Here is a 21,230-nt window from a genome sequence, read left to right on the forward strand (position 1 = left end):
CGGATGCCCTCCGCCCTGCCCTGAGGAGTCAGGAATGCGAGTTGGGAGTCTGGCGCCGACGGGAAAGAGGGGCGCCAGGGTGGTGAGCGAAGCCGAAAGAGAGATGGCAGGAAGCCGGGAGGAGCTAGCGGGGGTGGAGACCCAGGAGGGGAAGGGAAAGGGCGGGTAGGAGGAGTGGAGAGGAGAGAGAAAGGTTCGGGGGAGGAGAGAGGGGAGGAAGGGTGGGGAGCAGGGGAGAGGAAGAGCGAAGGACTAGGAAGGAGAGAGGAGACCGCGGCGGGCGCAGCGGGAACGTTGGCCGGGCCGCCCCCACGAGTAAGGCGTCGCCATTCCGCTACTCGGGGCGCCGCCGCCGCCGCCACCGCGCCCGGGGGCCATGCTTCCGCCGCCCCCGCGCCAGCCGCCGCCCCAGGCGCGCGCGGCCCGCGGTGCGGTGCGCCTGCAGAGGGCCTTCTTGCGCGGCCCGCTGGGCGTGCTGCGGGTGCTGCAGCTGCTGGCTGGCGCCGCCTTCTGGATCACCATCGCCACCAGCAGGTACCAGGGCCCCGTGCACTTCGCGCTCTTCGTGTCGGTGCTCTTCTGGCTGCTGACCCTGGGCATCTACTTCCTCACACTGCTGGGCAAGCACGAGCTGGTGCCCGTTCTGGGCTCGCGCTGGCTCGTGGTCAACGTGGCGCACGACCTACTGGCGGCAGCGCTGTACGGTGCCGCGACAGCCATCATGATTGACCAGACGCAGAGACACAGCTACTGCAACCTCAAGGATTACCAGATGTCTTGCGCCTATCACGCCTTCCTGGCGGCCGCCGTCTGCGGCGGCCTCTGCCTCGGCCTCTACCTGCTCTCAGCGCTTTATGGCTGCTGTCGCCGCTACCAGGGCGAGCAGGACGTGGCGTGAGGCCGCCGCGCCGCGGGCCGGGGGACCCTGCGGAGATCTGCGCCCCAGCCCTTCCTGCCGTCCCGCGACCGTACGCCCTGGCACCCTCCCTTGCCCTGCATTCCCGCACCGCCCGCACCCAAGCACCCCGACACGCAGTTCCCGTCCGACTGCGGAGCCACCGCCCAGAGTCCGGACCGCTGCGCCGGATGCGCTGTCTCCAGGGACCCGGACAGGGCTACCCTCCGAGGGGCGGACGCGCACTCTCAGACGGGCCTCTCGGAGGCGACACCTCGCGGTTCCTTTTCTCTTCCCTGCAGAGAGAGAGAGACGTGGACAGGCGCCGCGTAGATCCGGGGGAGGCTCCCAAATTGGAATCAGTCTTCTGGCTGCGCCCCTGCCCCCTCCCTGCCGCCCCGCGGTGGGAAGAGCACCCACTTACCCAGGCCCCTCTTCCAGCCTCGAGTGCTGTAAAAAGCAGGCACGCAGCCGCGGGCGGAGCTGGGGACAGGCCTCCACTGGTCCCCGGGATGAGCCGACGAGTTTGGTTTTAGTTTGGGATTGTGAGGGCATTTTGAGGACTCCTTCCTGACCCATCCCTCGGTGCTTTGATGTCTTTGGACGGGGCCCATCTCCAAGGGCCAAGATGGATGACAAGGGCCCACGCGTTGTACTCTTGCCTCTGCCTGTTCCGCCTTTGCCCTCACGGTTCATGGAGACCAGGCCCAAAATCACACTGGCTTCCCAGGCCTTGCCTTCCCAGCCTTCCTCTCACAGGCTTCAGCTCTACTTACACCTTCCAGTATCTTTTTGCATTAGAGATCCCACACGACCACCACGGAATGTTAGGGTGAGCCCCACTCTTGCTTATTACAGATGGAGCCCTAGAATTTGCTCATAAAAACAGCTAGAATGAGATTTAGAACCCCTCCCAATCCAGCGCTGTTTACATTAAAGCAGTGGGTGTTCCCAGGCTTCCTGGCTCAGAGTTACCCTGGAAAAGTGGGTTTCCAGGCCAAATGGGTTTGTCAAAGGTGCTATCTCCCCTTTTTGGGGAGTCACTAGCATATCAAAGGCTCTGAGAAGTCCTGCTGTAAAAGAAGACAAGAGTAATAAGTGTTTACTGCCTCTGGGCCTGGTTCAGTTTTTGTCACCTTGAGGTTCCTGGCAGCCCTGTGCTGTCCTGGTTCTCATGCCTTCCTAAAGGGCCCAACCCATCGGCTGTGGTCTGTTTGAAGATTTGGGGTGCCCTCTCTCTTTCCCAGGGACTTTAGCAGAGGGGGGGCCCAGCCTTTGAGGAAAAACAGCTGCCCCTGCCAGGCGGAGAGGCCTGGGTACTGGTGGCTTTGAACATTCCTTTACATTGTTTGGGAAACGAAGCCAAGGTTATTCAGTATGGCTTCCCAAGTCAAAGGAACGTCACCTGTAAGAGGTCACACTTACCAAAGAAAGAAGAAAGCTTTCTGGAGCTGGGATGAACAGCTGGCCCAGCCTCCGTAAGGTAAGAAACGTGGTTTTTTTGGAGGGGTCATAGGCTTTTGAATAAAAAACAGTGCTCCTCCTTTTCTAGGAATTAGAGGGTTTGTATTCAGAGAGCAACTTGGAGGTGTGACAATCACAATGTCCAAAGAGTTGTGACAATTCAGCCTTTTTGCTAAATCCTTGAAAGGTCTGCTCTTTGAAAAAATTCACCCCTCTCTGGATTGGAAACTAGCATAGGGGAGGCCAGAATGTGTCTTTGTGAGCATGTTTTCAAGGCTTAGGTGAAGACGTGTTAGGTTTCTCTGTTGTAGCTATGAAGATCTGGGTGGGGGTGAGAGGCACTTAATGTACGTTTTTACATAGTCACCATAGCAATTATCTAGCCCTCTCTGTGCCTGGTCCTGCTCAGAGCACTTAGATGTATTCATTCCATCCTCTCAACAACCCTATTGAGGTAGGTTCTATTATTATTCCCATATTCCATATGAGGAAAATGAGTCACAGAGAGGTTGAGTCACTTGCTCAGAGTCTCCCAGCTGGTGAAGGGCAGAGCTAGGATTTGAACCCTGGCAGTTTGGCCTCTTCAGGACCAGGCTATACTATATATAGTAGGGTCAATACATGTTAGATACTGTTAGCATGGTTATTTAAATTTTTTTAAAATAGTGGTAAAATATACATAACATAAAATTAACTATTTTTGAGTGTACAGTTAGTTCAGTGGCATTAAGTACATTCACATTGCTGTGCAACCATCACCACCATCCATCTGCAGAACTTTTCATCTTGCAAAACTAAACTCTGTACTGATTAAAATTATAGTAATCTTTGGTGTTTTCTCTCCTCTGGGAAATCCCAGAACACTGAGCCCTTCAGTATCTCAGGCTGGCATGCTGCTGCCATACTCCAGGCAGGGTAACTGGTCTCTCAGCTCCCACCCCTTGTGCCAGCCACAGCCTGGTGGTGGGCTTTGCTGGGAATCTTGGGAGTGCCTCGGAAACCCAGTGACTCTGGTTCTCCTATTGCAGGTTTCCATGTTGCTGAGGCTGTGGAGATTCCCAGGGCCTGCTTCTTCGGATGAGCAACACCATTCTGACCTGGGCCAGCATAGGGTTTCGGAATGGGGAGAGGGAACGACCTCTGCCCAGCCGTTTCCTATCAACACCATCCAATGGCATAGCCAAGATGGGTGAAGATTCATTTTGCCTTAACACAAGAGAAATCCTGATTCTCCTCGTGCTAAGATTTGGGCACAAGATTCCAAACACCTGGAACTGAGCCGTGTGCCTCTGTACACTAAACAATGGGATTTGGCTCCAGCTTTTTGTTCCTTTTCTCTTTTCTTAGACCATTATCTAAGCTGCATCCTCAGCTCAGATCCAGGCCCCTGAGGATGTCTTCTTTGCGCCCCAGCCCATGGTGCTCTGTCTGTGGCCAGGTGACCTTGCTCAGGAGCAGATGTCTCCTTGGCCTTCATGGTAACTTATCCATCCAGATGTGCCTGAAACATTCCAGTGCTCACTGGCTTTTCTAGATGTGCCTTCCGCTTGGCCTTCAGCTGCTTTTCCGGATGGAAGAAGGACATGTAACATGGCCCCCACAACCATCCCCTCATCGCCCTTGAGGCCCAGTGCCATGGGACTGGCCACCTGACCTGGCCCGGAACTTTTGGATACTGGAGTCAGTCTCATTGGCCTCTCTGGACTCCAGGACTCAATCTTGCCTGAGACCACTGTGGGTTGCTCCCAGTCCAAAGTCTGGGACCACTTGCAGACCCAGGAGTGATTTTTTCCAGCGTACTACAAAGGCCAAAAGGGTGGGAGTGAGAGGGCTGAGGGCTGGTAGGGAGAGGGGACCCAAGTGCCTCATTTAGTAGTTTAGTGGTGATTACTAACCTGCTTTTCGGAATAAAGTTTGGTTTGTCTGATCTTGGTGTCCGTGTCTTCTGGCCCTTGCAGTAACCTTCTGTTGCAGGTCCCCGCACCTCTCTCCATCTTCTCATTATGCCACACGGCCTTGTTGTCTGCCTCCCTGGCTTCCCCATTTTCTTCTGGAAGGGAAAGAAAAATGAGTTCACGGATTTCCAGTGCATTTAGGGCAGGACACAGGAACCAGAGGGGGTAAAAAATAAACCTACCTGTGCAGAGGGAATTCCAGAGAGACTTCCCAGCTTTCAGTGGGCCCTCTGTTTGGGAAGCTTCATTGCCGATGGGCAGGCGCAGAATGACCATGCTCATGGAGCCAGAAGGGTCCTGTTCTCGTCCAACCCCATCATATTACAGAAGGGGAAATGAACCCTATGGTGAGGTGGCAACTTGCCTAATGTCACAGCTGAGTAGAGGTGGAGTGGGGTCTCCTGGATCCCAGGCTCTGGTTCTTTTCCTGCAGACCATTGTGCCTGCTCTGGTGTTGGCTCCTGGACACACCCCACCTGGCTTATCCCCTGATTCTAGCCACAGCTTGCTGACTAAGGTGCCCTGGAACGGGTGGGAGGGCGGTTAACAGGCTTCCTTGTTGGCTCTTCCCTCCTGTGCTCTGGGCCTGAATTCTGCCTGGATATAGGATTCTACTGACAGATCTCAAAACCCAGTTAGAACCACAGCTCCAGGCAACAGCTCCGATGCTGTATGTGCTCCACACCCACTGTCTTTCAAAGCACCCGCCCCAACATGTAACACACATGCACACACATGTGCGTGTCCGCGCCTTCTTCATGGTTTGGATTTCCAGGGTGGTGGAAAAATGCCACTAGCTGCCAAGGACCCTCCCTTACTCCCTTCTCTCTGAGTCTACTCATGAATTTCCTACAAAATGAAAAGTGACCTACCTTTATGTAAAAAGCTAGTCAGCCCCTGCCCTACTTTAGTTCAGTAAAGAATTTAGCAATTGAAAATGTGCTACTGCTTGCATTACCTTATTTGGTCTCGTCAACAGTCTCAGTTTGGCACTGACACCCATTCAATAGCCCCAGAGACAAGGGCCTTATCCACCGTCACTCAGGCAGTGACCGGAAGGACTGGAAGGTAGATATTCTTTCACTACCCTCGGCAGCCAGTTGCTAATCCCCTGTGGTCCTCTGGCAGGCTCTAAAGTTTAGGTGGAGTTTGGTTTTCCCACCTGGGGAGCGGGTGTTCAAAAATGGTCTAATCTGACATTTTCGATTTAATGCTGGGGAGCACTTTGAAATAAAGACACTCCTGCTCAAAAACATGACTGAGCCCATTTGAGTCTGGGGAATCCGGAGAGATTTGCTCATTTATGTTTATTTTCCTGCTTTTCTAAGGAGGGGGTGGGGTGGTTGTGGTGAGAAAGGAGAGCTAAACCACTAACATTTTCAGGGATAAAAGGAAAGGGCAGGGATATAAAAGAGAAAGGTCTGGTTAGCACTGTTTATTTATATTTTTATCATTTTGTTTGTTACAGTAGTTATGTGTAAAATAAATACCACTGTATAGCCATTAAAATATAATAGCAATATGTATCCACTAAAAAAATCAAACTGTTCAGAAGTGTACAAAGTAAAAAGAGGAGTCTCTCCTTCAATCATCCTAATGTCATGCCCTAGAGAGAAACCATTGTTAACTGTTAACTCCCCTTCCTTAGTTTTCATAACTAATCCAACGTGCATGGATGCGCGCACACACACATATACGTATATACATTCAGATTCTTCTGCAACTTGCTCTTTAAAATTAAATGTATAGTTCTATATGTTCAGTAAATATAATTTAACCCTTTCTCAATGTTCATATGAATAGTCAGGGACTGCAAGAATTTGGTGGTCTTTCCGGAACCTTTCTAACTTTCTCACACTGGTTAACTTTGTTACTTCCTTGGCTGCTTCCTGTAGATATCATAGTGAAACTCTTAAAGGGGGTGGGGGTAGGGGGCGTTTTATGGGTGAGGCAATAGAGGCTTAGGAGATGAAGTGGCTCAACCAGGTGTGTGCTCTTTCTATGCCCACACAACCAAGAGTGACAAGGAAGGGAAGGAGTACTGGGGCAACTGTGTCCACATTGCAGCCAGTTTTGAGGAGAGGACCGCCTGGGACTAGGGTTAGTGGGGGCAGCTGGAAAGAGGTGAGGAGGGCCTGAGATTCTTTGGGCCCAGTGGGGCTAAGGAAGGGTATGCTGGGAAGTTGGCCAGAATCTAAGGAGAGCACCTGGGCATAGCCAGCAGGATGCTACTCCAACAGCATCAGCTGGTGGAAATTCCAGGCAGGCTCCTAATTTGAAAGACCCTTTGCCCTCCCTGTTCCATACCCTTTCTTTGAACTGGGTGGCTATTTGGGATCTTGCAGGCAGCAAGGCTGTGACGTTCCTTTCTTAGCACTGAAGTGAGGGCAAGCTCCCAGAGGCAGTCCCTCTAGCTCAGCGGTTCTCAACCTTCCTAATGCCGCGACCCCTTAATACAGTTCCTCATGTTGTGGTGACCCCCAACCATAAAATTATTTTCGTGGCTACTCTATAACTGTAATTTTGCTACTGTTATGAACCGTAATGTAAATATCTTTTTGTTTTCTGATGGTCTTAGGCGACCCCTGTGAAAGGGTCGTTCGACCCTCAAAGGGGTCATGACCCACAGGTTGAGAACCGCTGAATACCTGTATTTATTACCCTCCATCGGATGCAGGTTCTCCTTGCTGCTATTTCCAGGAATCCTGAAGGGGGCGCTCTGGCACACCAGTCATAAAGCACTTGAGTCGTGTTTGGGAGGAGAGGAGAAAGGGAACTAACTCCATGAAGTGTCTACAGTGAGCCAAGAACATGATGAATACCTTCTATAACGTCCTTAAAAGGCCACGAAGTATTAAATACCCCCACTTAACAGACATGGAGACAGGCTTGGAAGGGTAAGCTGATTTCCTAGGGCACCTGACTGAGTGACAGAAACAAGATTTAAACTCAGGTCTGGGCTACCATGACATGCTGTTCCTGAGGGTTTTCCAGCAGACAGACTTTCTCCCAACCGTCCAAAGACTTCACCCAGAGTCATGCTTGGCTACAATCGTTATATCTTGAGCGAAGGTAGGAAGGAAAGACTATATAAATAGGGATTATGTCAGCTTCTTTCTTCCCAGTTTACGACGAAGTTGGATAGTTACCTTTAGGTTTAATCAGCTCACTGTGCTGAGCTCACTGTCCTGGTCCCTGGAGACTGTCTCTCTGTCTGCCAGATGTTAGAAGGACATGTACAACTACCCCACTACCCAGCCCTTCTCCTTCTCAAGGCTCTGCGCCTTAGGTATGGTCCCCTGACCTGACCCCGAACTTTTCAATACCGAACCTCCCTGCCTGTCTCAATTTTGTCCTATATTCTGTGCTGTCTCCTGTGTCCTCTAGGTAGTTAGCATGACTGGCTCTAATTTTTTAGGTGAGCTCAGCCTGTGACGTCAGAGATGAGTCTAATCTCGTACTAGTTGTCTGGTCTTAGGCAATTTACTGAAGCTGTTTGCGTCTCCCCTTCATCACTTACTAAATGGAGATAATACCAGTACCTACCTCACTGGGCTGTTGAAAGGGCTTAATGAGATCATGCACACAGAGAAGAGTGTCTGCCAATTAGTCATTGCAGCTCAGCTCTTAGCAGTGCAACGCTGTTGGGAGGACTTCATAAGATAATGTTTGTAAAAATGCTGTGCCTAAGCCGTAGTAAGTGCTCATAAATGTTCATTCCTTTCTCCCTGCCTCCACCCTGGCTCCCCCCGACCTGAGGAAGAACAATTTCATACGCCTTGGAGTGACCCCTCGATTGTTCTTTCCTGCGTCCAGATTTGAGCTTTCTTGAAAAGATGGCCCAGAAGTATTAACAATCATTGTTGCCTACCTGCAGGTCGGGACCTTCTTCTTTACAGAATCCGGGGTCCTTTGCCTTCCTTTTTGCAGTCCCCCGACTGGGCCTTTGTGCTCCAGGCAGGTCTGCCTCCTTTCAGCTGGGGATGACTCACTATTCTCATCTTGTTTCCTGGGGTTCCAGTCCACCTGGAGAGATGAACTGACCATGACTTCTCTGGTGTCAGTAGTTCACAGATTCCCCTCATTATGTGTTTGCAGAATCTTCCACGATAGCATTCAAATCAAAATTTGTCCAGGCACAGAGGGCGTTTACAGGAGCAGTTGTGTGTTTGGTTTCCCTCGCTGTTGCATATCTGGGCATTTCACAACATATCTTTTCTCACTTCCCTGGTAAACCCTGTTGTATTTATCAGTTTGTTGCCTTCTCCTCCTGGCCATCCCTAGGAACTAGTGAACTTGCTGGGTTTATTTTTTCTTTTAAGTTACATTGATGAACTACCTCAGTGATCATAACATAGAGTGCCAGAAGGTCAAGGCGATGCAGTCATTTTGTAGTGACTGTGATATTGTTGATAATAATGATATTATTATTGATAATGGTGCTAATAGTAATGAAGATTAAACAATGTCCCTACATCTTATATTCACAGTTTGCAAAATATTTTTACATTCATTATTTTGTCTCATCCTCATAAGAACAGATAAACAGTGCAGATACTAACTGCATTTTGTAGAGGGGTCTCAGCGAGCTGAAGTGGTTGCCTAGATAGTCCTTTTAAAAAAAACAGTTATTAGGGTACAGTTGGTATATGCTAAACTGCACATAGTTTAAATGTACACTTTGATAAGTTTTGACATATGTATACACTTGTGAAACCATCACCATAATTAACACAGTGAACATGCCTATAATGTCCCAAAGCTTCCTTGTGTCCCTTTGTAATCTCTTTTTTTCTTTCTCTCATCTCCTCAACCCAGGCAACCACTGATTTGCTTCTTGTGACTATATATTAGTTTATATAAATTGAATGGACAGTATGTACTTTCTTTTTCAGGGGGTTGGGGGATGGCTTCTTTCACTCAGATATTTTGAGATCCATTCATGATATTGTGGTAACAATCATTCATTCATTTTCATCACTGAGTATTATTCTATTTCTTGGATATACTATGATTTGTTTATTCACCTGTTGATGGACATTTGTGTTGTTTCAAGTGTTTGGTTATTGCAAATAAAGCTGCTGTGAACATTTATGTACAAGTCTTTGTGTGGACTCATGCCTTTGTTTCTCTTGGGTAAATACCTCGCAGTGGAATGGCTCAGTTGTGTGGTAGGTGTATTCTTTTCATTGCTTTTAAATTGACTATATTCCAGATGATGTTTCTGTGTGTGAGAGCGCATGTGTGCTCTTATCTGGCATTTGTTACAGGGATGGTAATTCTGGACTCACAAAATAAAATGGTAAGTTTTCTATCTTGTTCTATTTTTTGAAATAGTTTAACTATATCATTTTATTGATGGGTTTGATAAAATTTTTCTTCAAAGTAGATCTGGGTCTGATACTTTTTAGGAAGTTTTTTGTTAGTTATTTCCATTTCTTTAATAGTAATTGGTCTATTCAGGTGTTTTGCCCTGCCTACTGCCTTTCCATTGATGGCATACTTATTCAAGTTTTCTCTCCCATTAGTTCTCCCATCTAGTTCTCCAATTTAGAATTAGAACTTTTTGAGGAAAGAATCCCAGGTTATTCATCTCTATATTCCTATGAAAGACACATAATAAATCATCGTTCTGTGGAATGAGTGAATATTGATGTTTAGCTGCTGTAACAAATACACCCCAACATTTCAGTATCTTAATATAATAAAAGTCTATTTGTTGTTCATATACAAATCTACTTGTTCCACACATAACTGTTCATTGTGGATCTTCCAGGTTAGTGGAAGGCTTTCCATCCTGTGATGATTCAGGAACTCAGGATCCTTCCACTTTGTAGCCCAGCTGTACCCTCTGTATTGAGCTGACATTTGGGAGAAGGAAAAGAGGAGTAGATTTCTGACTTTTAATGGCTTGTTCTAGAGTGGCATCATTTTCACTCACTTCCTTTGGGGATTCATATGATCTAATCTATATGCAAGGGAGCTGGGACATGTAGTCTCTGGCCAGGTATCTGCTGCCCAGCTACAACTCTAAACCATGGAAGGGGGAACAGGACTTTTTGGTGGACAGTTAACTCTCTTTCATGGGAGGCCACAAGGTTTTATTGCTGAGGTTTTTCATGGCCTTGCTTTGCAAGACTTTTTTTTTGCACCCATGTTTGATGAATGGTTGTTTTCATGGCTGCCAAGAGCTGTTGAGTAAGAATGAACTGCAGGCATTCATTTCCTTACTGTTTGTCTGACAACTCACTGTCTCACAGCTGGAAAACTCATTACTCATGAGTACTTCTTTCCCAGGTACAAGAACATAGAGATGTATTTACTGAACACTTTTCAGGGCAATGGCAGTGAGCTATTCATCCCAATCTATACTCAAATATTAGTTTAAATACTAGAGAAAATTCAAATGTTAAAGAGAATCTAAAAATACATACCAGTCATATACTTCTTTCATTAATCATTCATTTAAAAAATTGAAACATAATTCATATAACATAAAATTTCACACAACATAACATAAAAATTCTTAGTTTTAAAGAGTGGAATTCAGTGGTTTTAGTATATTCACAAAGTTGTGCAATTAATCACCACTAGCCAATTTCAGAACATTTCCATCAACCCACAAAGAACCTCTGTACCTGTTAGCAGCCACTCTCAGTTATTCCCTTTCCCCAGTCGCTGGCAACCACTAATACACTTTCTGTCTCTACGGATTTGTCTATTCTGGACATTTCATATAAATGGAATCATACAGTATGTGGCCTTTTGTGGTGGTATATTTTACATTGCAAACTTTGTTTTCAAAGTTCATCCATGTTGTAGCATGTATCAATACTTTATTTCTTTTTATGGTGAATAATATTCCAGTGAATGGATATATCACACTTTGTTTATCCATCATTAAAACATTTTTTTAATTTTGGCAAAAGTTACCATCTTACCCATTTTTTAAGCACACAGTCCACTGGTGTTAAGTATGTTTATATTGTTGTGCAACCATCACCATCATCTACCTCCAGAACTCTTCTCGTCTTGCAAAACTGAAACTCTGTACCCATTAAACATTAACTCTCCATTCCCCCTCCCTCCAGCCCCTGGCAACTACTATTCAACTTTCTGTCTCTATAATTTCAGCACTTTAGGTACCTCATATAAGTGAAATCATACAATATTTGTTTTTCTATGTGACTGGCTTATTTCACTGACTTTTTTTTTTTTTTTTTTTTAGCTGAGCCATCCTGCCACCTGTTGGCAGCTCAGTGGCTCTCGGGACGGGAATCAAACCAGCAACCCTGTTGCTCAGAGCTCACACTCTTGCGCAAGCTCTTAACCAACTGAGCCACTCGACTGGCCCTTCACTTAAATTAATGTCCTCAAGTTTCATTGATGTTGTAGCATGTGTCAGAATTTCCTTACTTTTTAAGGCGAATAAGAGTCCATTGTATGTTCATACCACATTTTATTTATCTATTCATCCATTAATGGAAACTTGGGTTGCTTTCTCCTTTTGACTATTGTGAATAATGCTGTCATGAACATGGGTGTGCAAATATCTGTTCGAGACTCTGCTTTCAAGTCTTTTGAGTATATACCCAGAAGTGGCATTGCTAGATCATCCGGTAATGTTTATTTTTAATTAATATGTTTAATTTTTTGGGGAACTGCCATATTGTTTTTCATAGAGGCTGCATCATTTACATTCCCACCAACTGTGCACAAGGGGTCCAGTTTCTCCCCATCCTCACCAGCGCTTGTTATTTTGTTTTATTCATTTATTTTAAAACAAGCATTCACTGAGTATTTTCTATGCCAAGGCTCTATGATTTGCAGAAACGGGGGCTGCCAAGATGTTAAGTCTCAGTCTCTCTGCTCTCAGGAACTCAGAGTAATGAAGACAAACTCTCACATTCAAGAGACAGATTAAAATGCAAGGTGATAGGTGCTTAATAGAGTTGGAACGAGGAAGCGACAAATTATTTGAGGTAGACTTCGCAAAGGACCTGACATTTAAGTTGGATATTAGAAGGTGTGTGGGAGGAGGTGAAGTGGAGGGGGAAGGGTATTCTAAGCTGACAGAGCAGCACGTAATAGCCAGCATCCAAGATAGCTTCCAGGATGGCTCCACTTATTCTTACCTCCTGGTAGTCATGCTCTTGCATAAGCTTCTCATTATGCATCGGGATGCTGAGTGGTTCTGACCCATAAAATCAATAGGGTATTGTGAAAATGACAGGTGTGACTTCTGAGGCTATATCATAAGACCTGTGGTTTCCTGCCTTGCACCCTCTTGGATCTCTTGCTCTAGGGGAAGTCAGCCACCATGTCATAAGGACACTCAAGATGCCTTCAGGGGAGTCCTAAGTGAAGAGGAAGTGAAACCTCCTGCCAGCCTGTCAGCATTAGAGTATCAACATCAACTTGTCTACCATGTGAGGAAGCCATCATGGAAGCCAATCCTGCTCCATCAAGCCTTCAGAAGAGGGCAGCCCTGGCCAACATCTGACTGCAACTGCATGAAAGCCCCGAGCCAAAACTGCCCACCAAACCACTCGTGATTTCCTCACCAAAACTATCCCAAAACCAAAAACCAATGTGAGATCATATATATTTATTGTTTTAAGCCACTAAGCTTTGAAATAGTTACACAGCAAGCGATGACTTCTACAGCTAGAAGCATGAAAACTAATACAGCGAAAAGCATGAAAAGATCTAGTATACAGGCATACCTTGGAGATATTTTGGGTTTGGTTCCAGACCCCTGCAATAAAGCAAGTCATAATCTTTTTGCTGGTAGAGGGCCTTGCTTTCAATTTGTAAAAAACACAATATTAGTGAAGTGCAATAAAGGGACATGCAATGGTATGTATGCCTGTGCTGCGGAAATGGTGGCATAGAGACTGCAGCCAGGAACCACAAGGTCTGTGCAAGAGTGGACGAGGGAGCCATCTGGTGGAGGAAGGCATGCTTAGACATTCAATTTTCCCTCTCCTGTTTCTAGCTTGTTCTACCCAGCATTTCCCTGTAATAAGGCCGCAGTGAGGTTCAGAAGTCAATTATGTGGGCCATACATACCCTCGCTTATAGATGCAAAAACTAACCTCTGAAATATGTTGAGTTAAGATATTATCCTCTTTCACTATTTTATTTTCTCCCTTAGTTTCTTCTACCTATCTGCCATCCAGGGGAAAACAGTGGCACCAGGATTTGAGAAGAAGAATGAAGACTCAGAATGCTGGAGAAGGGAAAGAAAGAACTAGGAGAACTTGATTACAAAAAATCCGAGTCAGACCTCAGAAGGAGTCCAGGAGTCCAGCTGACCAGTCTCTAATTACCTGGGGAAGCCTTTGTTCATTGATGTTGGCCATAACTGTTGTCCCTTTCTGGTCTTCAGAGGCTTCTTGTATCCTCCAGTGATTCCCCCAAATAATGTCTAAGAGTTTTTGAATAATATCCCTCAAATCCATAGTTGCCAGAAGAGAGAACCAATAATACTATTACCCACAACCAGCCTGAGGCCAGTGATCCAGGCAGACCCAAGGAGGAGGGATTGCAAAGAAACTGAAATTTACCTTTGGAGTAAATTATTGATGGTGGAGTGTCAGGTTATTAAGCTATTGAAGAACAAAAATTTCTTCTTTCTCCCATCCAAGTACTAACCAGGCCCAACCCTGCTTAGCTTCTGATACTAGACGAGATTGGGTATGTTCAGGGTGGTATGGCCATAGGCTCTTCTTTCTATACTTCCTCTAGACGCACCCTAAAGAGAAGAGGCAGAGTCCAGCAGACAAGCCTGGGCCAGCCACAAAGCCAAGCCCATTCTGAATTAGGGGGATTTCTGAATATAGTTAGTGGTATACAGTAGTTCTCATTTATCTGCGATTTTCCTTTCTGCTGTTTCACTTACCCGTGTTCAATCACTGTCCAAAAATATTAAATGGAAAATTCCAGAAATAAACAATTCATAAGTTTTAAATTCTGTGCTAGTAGTGTGATGAAATTTTGTGCTGCTTTGCTCCATCCTGCCAGGGAAGTGAATCATCCCATTGTCCAGTGTATTCATGTTGTATGTAACTGGCCATCTTGGTTATCAGACCAACTGTTAGGGTAGCACAGTGCTTGTGTTCAAGAAACCCTTATTTTACCTAATAATGGCCCCAAAGTGCAAGAATAGTGATGCTGGCAATTCAGATATGCCAAAGAGAAGCTGCAAAGTGCTTCCTTTAAGTGAAAAGATGAGTACAGTACAATAAGATACTTTGAGTGAGACCACATTCACATAACTTTTATTACAGTATATTGTTATAATTGTTCTATTTTATTAGTTGTTGTTAATCTCTTACTGTGCCTAATTTATAAACTTTATCATAGGTAGGTATGTATGTTTAAGAAAAAACACAGTATATATAAGGTTTGCTACTATCCGCTGGGGTTTCAGGCACCTACTGGGGGTCTTGGAACGTATTTCCTCCCCCCCCTCCCCCCCATTAGGGGAGACTGCTTGCTGTATGCGGGACTCTATCTGTCTCCATTCTAGCTGTTTCAAAATGATTACTTCCAGCTGGGACAATCCGGCAAGGGGTACAGACATTTGAGTCCTGCTTAGACGAATGGGTTGGATTTGGACCAAAGCAGGAGTGGGCGTAGAGCATTCCTCCCCAAGCTCACAGCACAAGCAAAGCAATGCACAAGCAATGGAGGGGTTCAATTGGCTGAAGATAACAGACTCCTAAAGTGGAGTAGCAGTGAATAAGGCCAGTAAACGCAGACTAACGTGGGTGGTGGTATGATTGGGGGTGCAAGGAGTCAGATGACACATGAAGTTCAAGCTTCCAGTTGCATACTGGCTGAGTGACACTGATGAAGTTCCTTAACATGTCTCAGATCTCTCATCTGTAAAATGGCGATAACCCTAATAGGGTCGTTGGAGAAGGACTAGATAAGATAATGCCTACAGAGAGCTTAGTTCAGTGCCTGGCGGCTGGTAAACACTCAGTAAATAAGAGTTAGCGTTATCACAAATGCAAAGCCATCAGATGCGTGATTTAAGGGCGATTAACCAAGCAAGAAGGTGAGAAATGGATTGAGTTGGAAAACGCTTGCACAGGCCCCTGTACCCAGTACCTACTTAGGAAACACTAAACGGAATTACATTCTATGTTAGGCATAAAGGGGCATACAGGTTTCTGCCTTTTGTGGGCTCACAGTCCCGAGGAGGGAGGTTAAGTACCAAAGTTTGGGGGAGGAGGATGCAGATGCAAATTCTTCAGTTTAGCTTCTTTCCAACTATTCTCTGAAGGAATCTTGCAGCGTGAGGAGGCGCAGCGAGGGGCAGGGTCCCGAAGGGTTTGCTACCAGCGCTCAGCGGGATTTTGAGAAACGCGGTCGTACAGGAGCACAGTGGTGTCAAGGCGGGGGTGAGGAGAGAAAAAGCACGCATGCGCAGTGCTGATAAGCGCGCTTACCTGTGCAAGAGCGGGAGGAGCTAAACCCGGGAGTGGGGCGGGAGGCGGGGCGGGCGCGATGACGTCACGGTCACGCCGCCGCAGAGCATTCAAGGAAGCGGCCGCGGCGGGGGAGGCTGTGGAGGTTCTCGGACCTGGGATTTACAGAGCGGCTCTGGGAAGAGGCTCGGGGTGGGGCGGGCCTGAGGCAACGCTCCGGGGCCCAGCGACCCCATCAGTGCCCCCTGCCCGTCCCCGCCCCTCCCCCAACCAATCCAGCGACCGGGTAGGTTAGGTGCCACCCCCTCCCCATCCCGTTGTCTCCGCCGACTGTGCGGAGTTGGGCCCCTGGACGCCGCGAGGGCTGCCACCTGCTGGCCCAGCGACCTTGGGCGTGGCCTTTCCTGGTCTGAGCCGCGGGGCCCGGTCAGGCTCCCAGTACTGCAGACGTCGTGATCCAGGCCCCTGCCTGCTTCATCCTCCCCTCCCTCGCGCCCGCCCTGGGTCCTTGCGTCCTAGGTCGGCCTGCGGGGATTTTGGGCTCCCAGCGGCTCCTTTGTCACTTCCCCCTGATCCCCGTTAGCTTGCAGTCCATTACCTGGGTCTGGTTTATGTTGTTGTGCGCCGAAGTTCCCGCCCCCTTGTTTCCTGCTTAGCGTGTGGGTAGGACTTTGAAATTAGGAAAGAGGGTGAGCGTTTCCTGTAGTTATCAGAGAATGGAGATGGGAGCAGGGCGTTACAGAAGGTCATAACTGCCCCGTGGAGTTAAAGGGGCGGAAAAGGGAAAGGTCCAGGAAGTTTTGGGGAACAGAAGGGAGAGGGAAGGGTTAGAGGATGGGGAGGGGCAGGAGAAAGCACTGGGGGCCTGGAGGATGCGCAGTTCGTTCACTCATTCAGTGAGTATTTATTACGCTCCCACTGTGTACAGAAACAGTGGTGAATAAAAGACATAGTCCTTGACCTGGTGGAGCGCAAAGTTAAGAGGGGCAGACTGGCAACTAAGCCGGGAGTTTCACTTTGGTGTGACAAAGTGCTGTTAGTGTGAGTACAGGATTCTTGGGTAGCATTGAGGAGGGTCTCCCAGTCCAGACTGGGGTTGACAAAGACTCCTCAGAGCAAGGGAGTGATGTTTAAGCCAAATACCTAAAGGATGAGTAGGAATTGACCAGGTAGAGTGGGAGGAAAATATTTCAGGTTATCATTTCTCTTGAGACCTCAGGCTACCTCCCTTTAGCAACCATGTCTGCTTGGTCTTTACCGTTTGTTTATACTCTTGATGGGTCTGTGGGAAAAAAGTACATTAGATGGAGAGTCAGAAGAGCAGGGTTTTATAACTAATTCAGTTCACCTTGCTGAATGTCAGTTTCCTCCTCTGTGAAATGGGCATTCCACCTGTAGCCCTGCCTACCTCACAGGTTTATTTCGGGCACCACGTGAAATAATGCAAGAAGAAGTGTATTGGGCATTGGAAGTATGATGCAAATGACAGGAATTATTATGGTTACAGGATGCAGACATCAGAGCGTGAGGGGTGTGGGGCAGAGGCGAGCCCCAGCGTGATGCCTGAGGCTTCCCCGGAGTCTCCACCTGCTCCTACCAAGTCCCCAGCATTTGATCTTTTCAACTTGGTTCTGTCCTACAAGAGGCTAGAGATCTACCTGGAACCCCTGAAGGACGCAGGTGACGGTGTCCGGTACTTGCTCAGGTACAGACTTTGTAGAGTTGCTGTGACCTGCTGGGTCTCCTTCCTTCCTGCTTTATAGTTGTGCTGGCCATTTAGGCAGTGGCTGGGCTGTCCTTTCTGCCCTAGTGAGGAGCAGTTCTGGGTGGTCCACCCGGCCTCTGGGCTTATTCCAGGCCGACCGTGTGTCTCAGGCCCAGTCCTGGAGAGGCAGGCACTGGGAACCATATGGCCTTTCACCAGGGCGTCTTTGTGGTTGAGTAAGCTCATACCTCAGGACTGCCAGCAACCTTGAACATCCGGCTTCTATATCTAGAGCAGGCCTTTTTTCCTTCTCTCCCAATGTTAGCATAATAATATTAAAATTACGATGTAATTTTGAACATAAGTTAAAGAAATACAAATACTTATGAATAGGCAGGTACTATTTTCACTAATCCTTTAGGATTATGGATCTCAATATTTTTTTCTTTTTTTTTTTTTTAGTGGGTCTGATAACCAAAGGCTCTCAACATTTTTTGTTCCTATTCTGCTTTGATTGTCATCCTCCATAATGTTCTTTTTCTCCTTTCAGCTCATTTTATTTTGTATGTGAAAATATTTTAAATTACAGATATAGGCCATTCCAATCCCTAAATGTAATACTGAAGTTTGTCTCTTAATAGGGACTTTTTTTCATAATCAAAGTAACATCATACCTAACAAAATTAATTCCTTGATATCATGCTATAGTCAGTTCACATTCAGATTTCCTCAGTTGTCCCAAGAATGTCATTTACAGTTTTTTGGCCAAATCCATTTCTGGTCCAGGACTCTGCAGCCTATGTGGTTATTATGTCCCTTAAGTCTTTTTTCAATCTAAAATGGTTTTTCCTTTCATGACACTGACTTACTGAAGAGACTCAGATGACTGTCCTAGAGAATATCCTACCTAGATATGTCTGGTTGCTTCCTCATGGTGCAAACTGGAAGTTACATTTAAAGGTTGGATTAGATTAAAATTAAAATAAATTTTTTAAACAAAGGTCATGTGTTCTTAATGTTGCATCTCAGTGGGAGTACATAAAACCTGGTTGTCCTACAGAGTAAACATTCTTAACCTGGAGCCTGCGAATGGGGCTCTAGGGGTCAATCTTCTGAAACTTCTGAAACTGAATGAAAAATTGTGTGTGGGCACACGTGTGTAGGGAGAGCCTTCTTATTTTCATCAGCTTCTCATACAGGCCTTCAACCCTCTAAGATGCTTGAAAGAGACAGGTAGGAAGCAAGGTGAATGGAATTGGGTTAACCTCTAAGGGTGTGAGTGAGTCTTCATTCTTACCTCAGCATGGAAATAGTGGGAGGTTTACTTTTTCCTTTCTGAGCAAGGTCCTGAATTTTTCCTATTCTTCCCAGAACCCCTTTAATTTAGGGCTTTATCCCTACAGATGAACTAGTCAGTGTGCCAGAGCAGTGTTCTCTACTAAGATCCCTGTACTGTTGGTGCAGAGATGGTGAGATAATATGAGGAGGGGCTCATTTTATAATCCCACCATAACTGATTATCTGAAATCAACTTGGATGTTCCCGAGGGGAGTGGGTGGGCTCTGGGGAGCATGGGGCTGTGCTCGCTGGTGTTTTCCACTGTGTATGCACATGTATGAGTGCAGATGTGTGTATATATCTATGTATGTGTATATATATGTACATATATATGTGTGTTTTGCCCCTTTGCGGCAAAGCACAAAAGTTAAATATATCCTGTCCTCTTCCTTTTCCGCCCTGGTCTATTAGTGCTTCTTGGCACTAATGTGTTAGGGTTCTTCCATTTTGTGAAATTAGAAATCTGAGGATGTGGTGGGATTGATTAAAGCTGGATGGAGGAGAAGCCTTGGGTCTAAAAAGCCCCAGGAGCTTGTGGTCTCTGTGCCGCCGGGAGACGGAGCACTGGTCTGTGAAAGTGGCTGTCAGATTAGTTCGCGCGTTTGATTGTTCTTTTCTTAGTAAAGAGGATTTGACTTTGAAGAGGGACCTAATCCTGAGCTTTGGCTGTTAGGTCTGAAGCCTAGAGCTGCAGTAGATTTTTAAAAGACTCCTTTCTTCTGGGATCAGCTACTCCAGTAGGTGGGTCTACCTGTCCAAAGTGTCAATGAAGGCAGAAGGCAAGAGACTTTAAAATGAAAGTGACTTCAGTCGCTGTGTGATACTTTTATTTCTGAAATGAGATTGGCCTGAGACCTGACTTTTAATTTGCTTTTACCCTGGTAGCTGCCACTAGGCCTAATTAGGGCGATACAGTTGGGGTGTGTTGAATTTTAAGAGAAAGGCAGAGAGAGGTCATTTTATTCCCTTACTATAACTTTTAGTAAGAAATAAAGCAGCACCTACATTAGTTAACCTCATTCGTAACTCTGAAATACCCCAATTAGAGCAAAAGAAAATACATTTAAGTTCTGAATACATTGCTTGCCAGCATCTTACCTGTTTATTTTTCTATTTGTGTCTCTCCTCCGATGGCTGACCTTAAATACACTGACACTGCTCTTTAGACTGTAGGTGTCAGTGGCTTCATTACTATATCTGAGTTCCTTTTTCCCTATTAAATGTCTTTTGTCAAGGACTAAGCCAGCAGTGTTTGACCTCAGCAACCCGAGTCTCTGGCCTTTCTTCTCGTTGGGGGCTTCTGCTTTGCCATTAGTTGGTAATAGCAGGGGCTGGGTCTGTGTTTGCTTCCATCTGTTCCAGTTTACTTAGACATTTGCTGAGAGAATGCTGCACCCTGGTTTCATCTTCATTTTTTGATATATTAAAATAAAATCTTTACTATATTTCTCCTTTTGAATGAACATATGTTAAAAACAAACTCTCAAAATTGCAGAAATACAAAGAGAAAGTCACAAATGGGTCAAAGGAATCCTTCATGTTTTGTTCTCCTGATTTCTGTGTTAGATGAATCTTGTGCAGTTAATATATGTTCTTATGAAATTGTGAACAAGGATATGTTATATGTAAATTATATCTCAATAAGAAAAGGAACATTTCAAAGAAGAATGTTTGTCATCATTACTTTTTAAAGAGAATAGAACCTTACAAAACACAGTATTTACTAGGTTTCCTAATAGATAATGTTATGAATTGTTTTTCGTTCTTGGAGAAAGTTCTACAGGTCTTCTAGTTCTGAGAGGAGGCCGGTTTCTCACCCTGGGGACTAAGGTGTGACTAACTCCTCTACAGTCACCGGTCCAAGTGAGAAGCCTACTTTTCATTTCCTCTTGACACCCTGAGCTCCAGGCCTCCTCCTCTTGCTCCTGGTTTTGATGACCCCCCTGTGCTGGCTCGTCCCCCCTTCCCATCTGGAGGAGCGGCCGTCTTGAGTGACCAGGACTCTCTGTGTTGTAGGTGGCAGACGCCTCTGTGTTCCTTGCTGACCTGCCTGGGCCTCAACATCTTGTTCCTCACTTTGAATGAGGGTAAGAACGGCTTTCATGGGCCTGGGCTTTTTGTGAATGAATATGGGGAGGAATTCTGAGCAGCAGCCCTGTGTGAAGGGAGCCGCTGGTCTTGCCCCGGAGCTCACCTCCCTCTGTGTGCTTGATGTCAGAACACAGGCTCTGGAGAGACACACTAGACTAGAACCCTGGCTGGGCCGCTAGTGTGACCTAGGGCCTAATTTTCCTCATTTCTAAAGGGAAGATACAACAGTGCTTTCCTCAGAAAGTAGTTGTGCGGAATGAGATAGTCTGTGTATAACATTTAACACAGGTCCTGGCACAGAGTAAGCAGCCAATACATTACAGTAGTACCCCCCCCCCCCC

The 21,230-nt window shown here is 46.4% G+C and overlaps 2 protein-coding genes across 4 annotated transcripts in view; both read left to right on the plus strand.

Annotated features, from left to right (window-relative positions):
- Positions 1–205: 205 nt before the first annotated feature.
- On the plus strand, positions 206–4,286 carry MARVELD1 (MARVEL domain containing 1). Its single transcript, XM_019636387.1, has 2 exons — positions 206–2,378; positions 3,388–4,286. The coding sequence occupies exon 1, from the start codon at positions 377–379 to the stop codon at positions 896–898; it is 522 nt and encodes a 173-aa protein (XP_019491932.1). The 5' UTR covers positions 206–376; the 3' UTR covers positions 899–2,378; positions 3,388–4,286.
- An 11,595-nt stretch (positions 4,287–15,881) lies between these two features.
- ZFYVE27 (zinc finger FYVE-type containing 27) overlaps positions 15,882–21,230 on the plus strand; it is a 19,785-nt gene continuing 14,436 nt past the window's right edge. For 2 of the 3 annotated variants that reach the window (XM_019636383.1, XM_019636385.1), the window contains exons 1-3: positions 16,632–16,651; positions 17,263–17,460; positions 20,815–20,885. In XM_019636383.1, coding sequence (XP_019491928.1) covers positions 17,264–17,460; positions 20,815–20,885 — 268 coding nt within the window. In that variant the 5' untranslated portion in view covers positions 16,632–16,651; position 17,263. Of the gene's footprint in view, positions 16,042–16,631; positions 16,652–17,262; positions 17,461–20,814; positions 20,886–21,230 lie in introns of those variants that run through there. The other variant, XM_019636386.1, reaches the window with a different exon arrangement.

Source organism: Hipposideros armiger, unplaced genomic scaffold, assembly GCF_001890085.2.
Source record: "Hipposideros armiger isolate ML-2016 unplaced genomic scaffold, ASM189008v1 scaffold_28, whole genome shotgun sequence".
In the NCBI taxonomy this organism is placed as follows: domain Eukaryota; kingdom Metazoa; phylum Chordata; class Mammalia; order Chiroptera; family Hipposideridae; genus Hipposideros; species Hipposideros armiger.

What these genes read in the sequence shown, in the direction of transcription:
- MARVELD1 (XM_019636387.1), top strand. Translation starts at nt 377, where the DNA reads ATGCTTCCGCCGCCCCCGCGCCAGCCGCCGCCCCAGGCGCGCGCGGCC.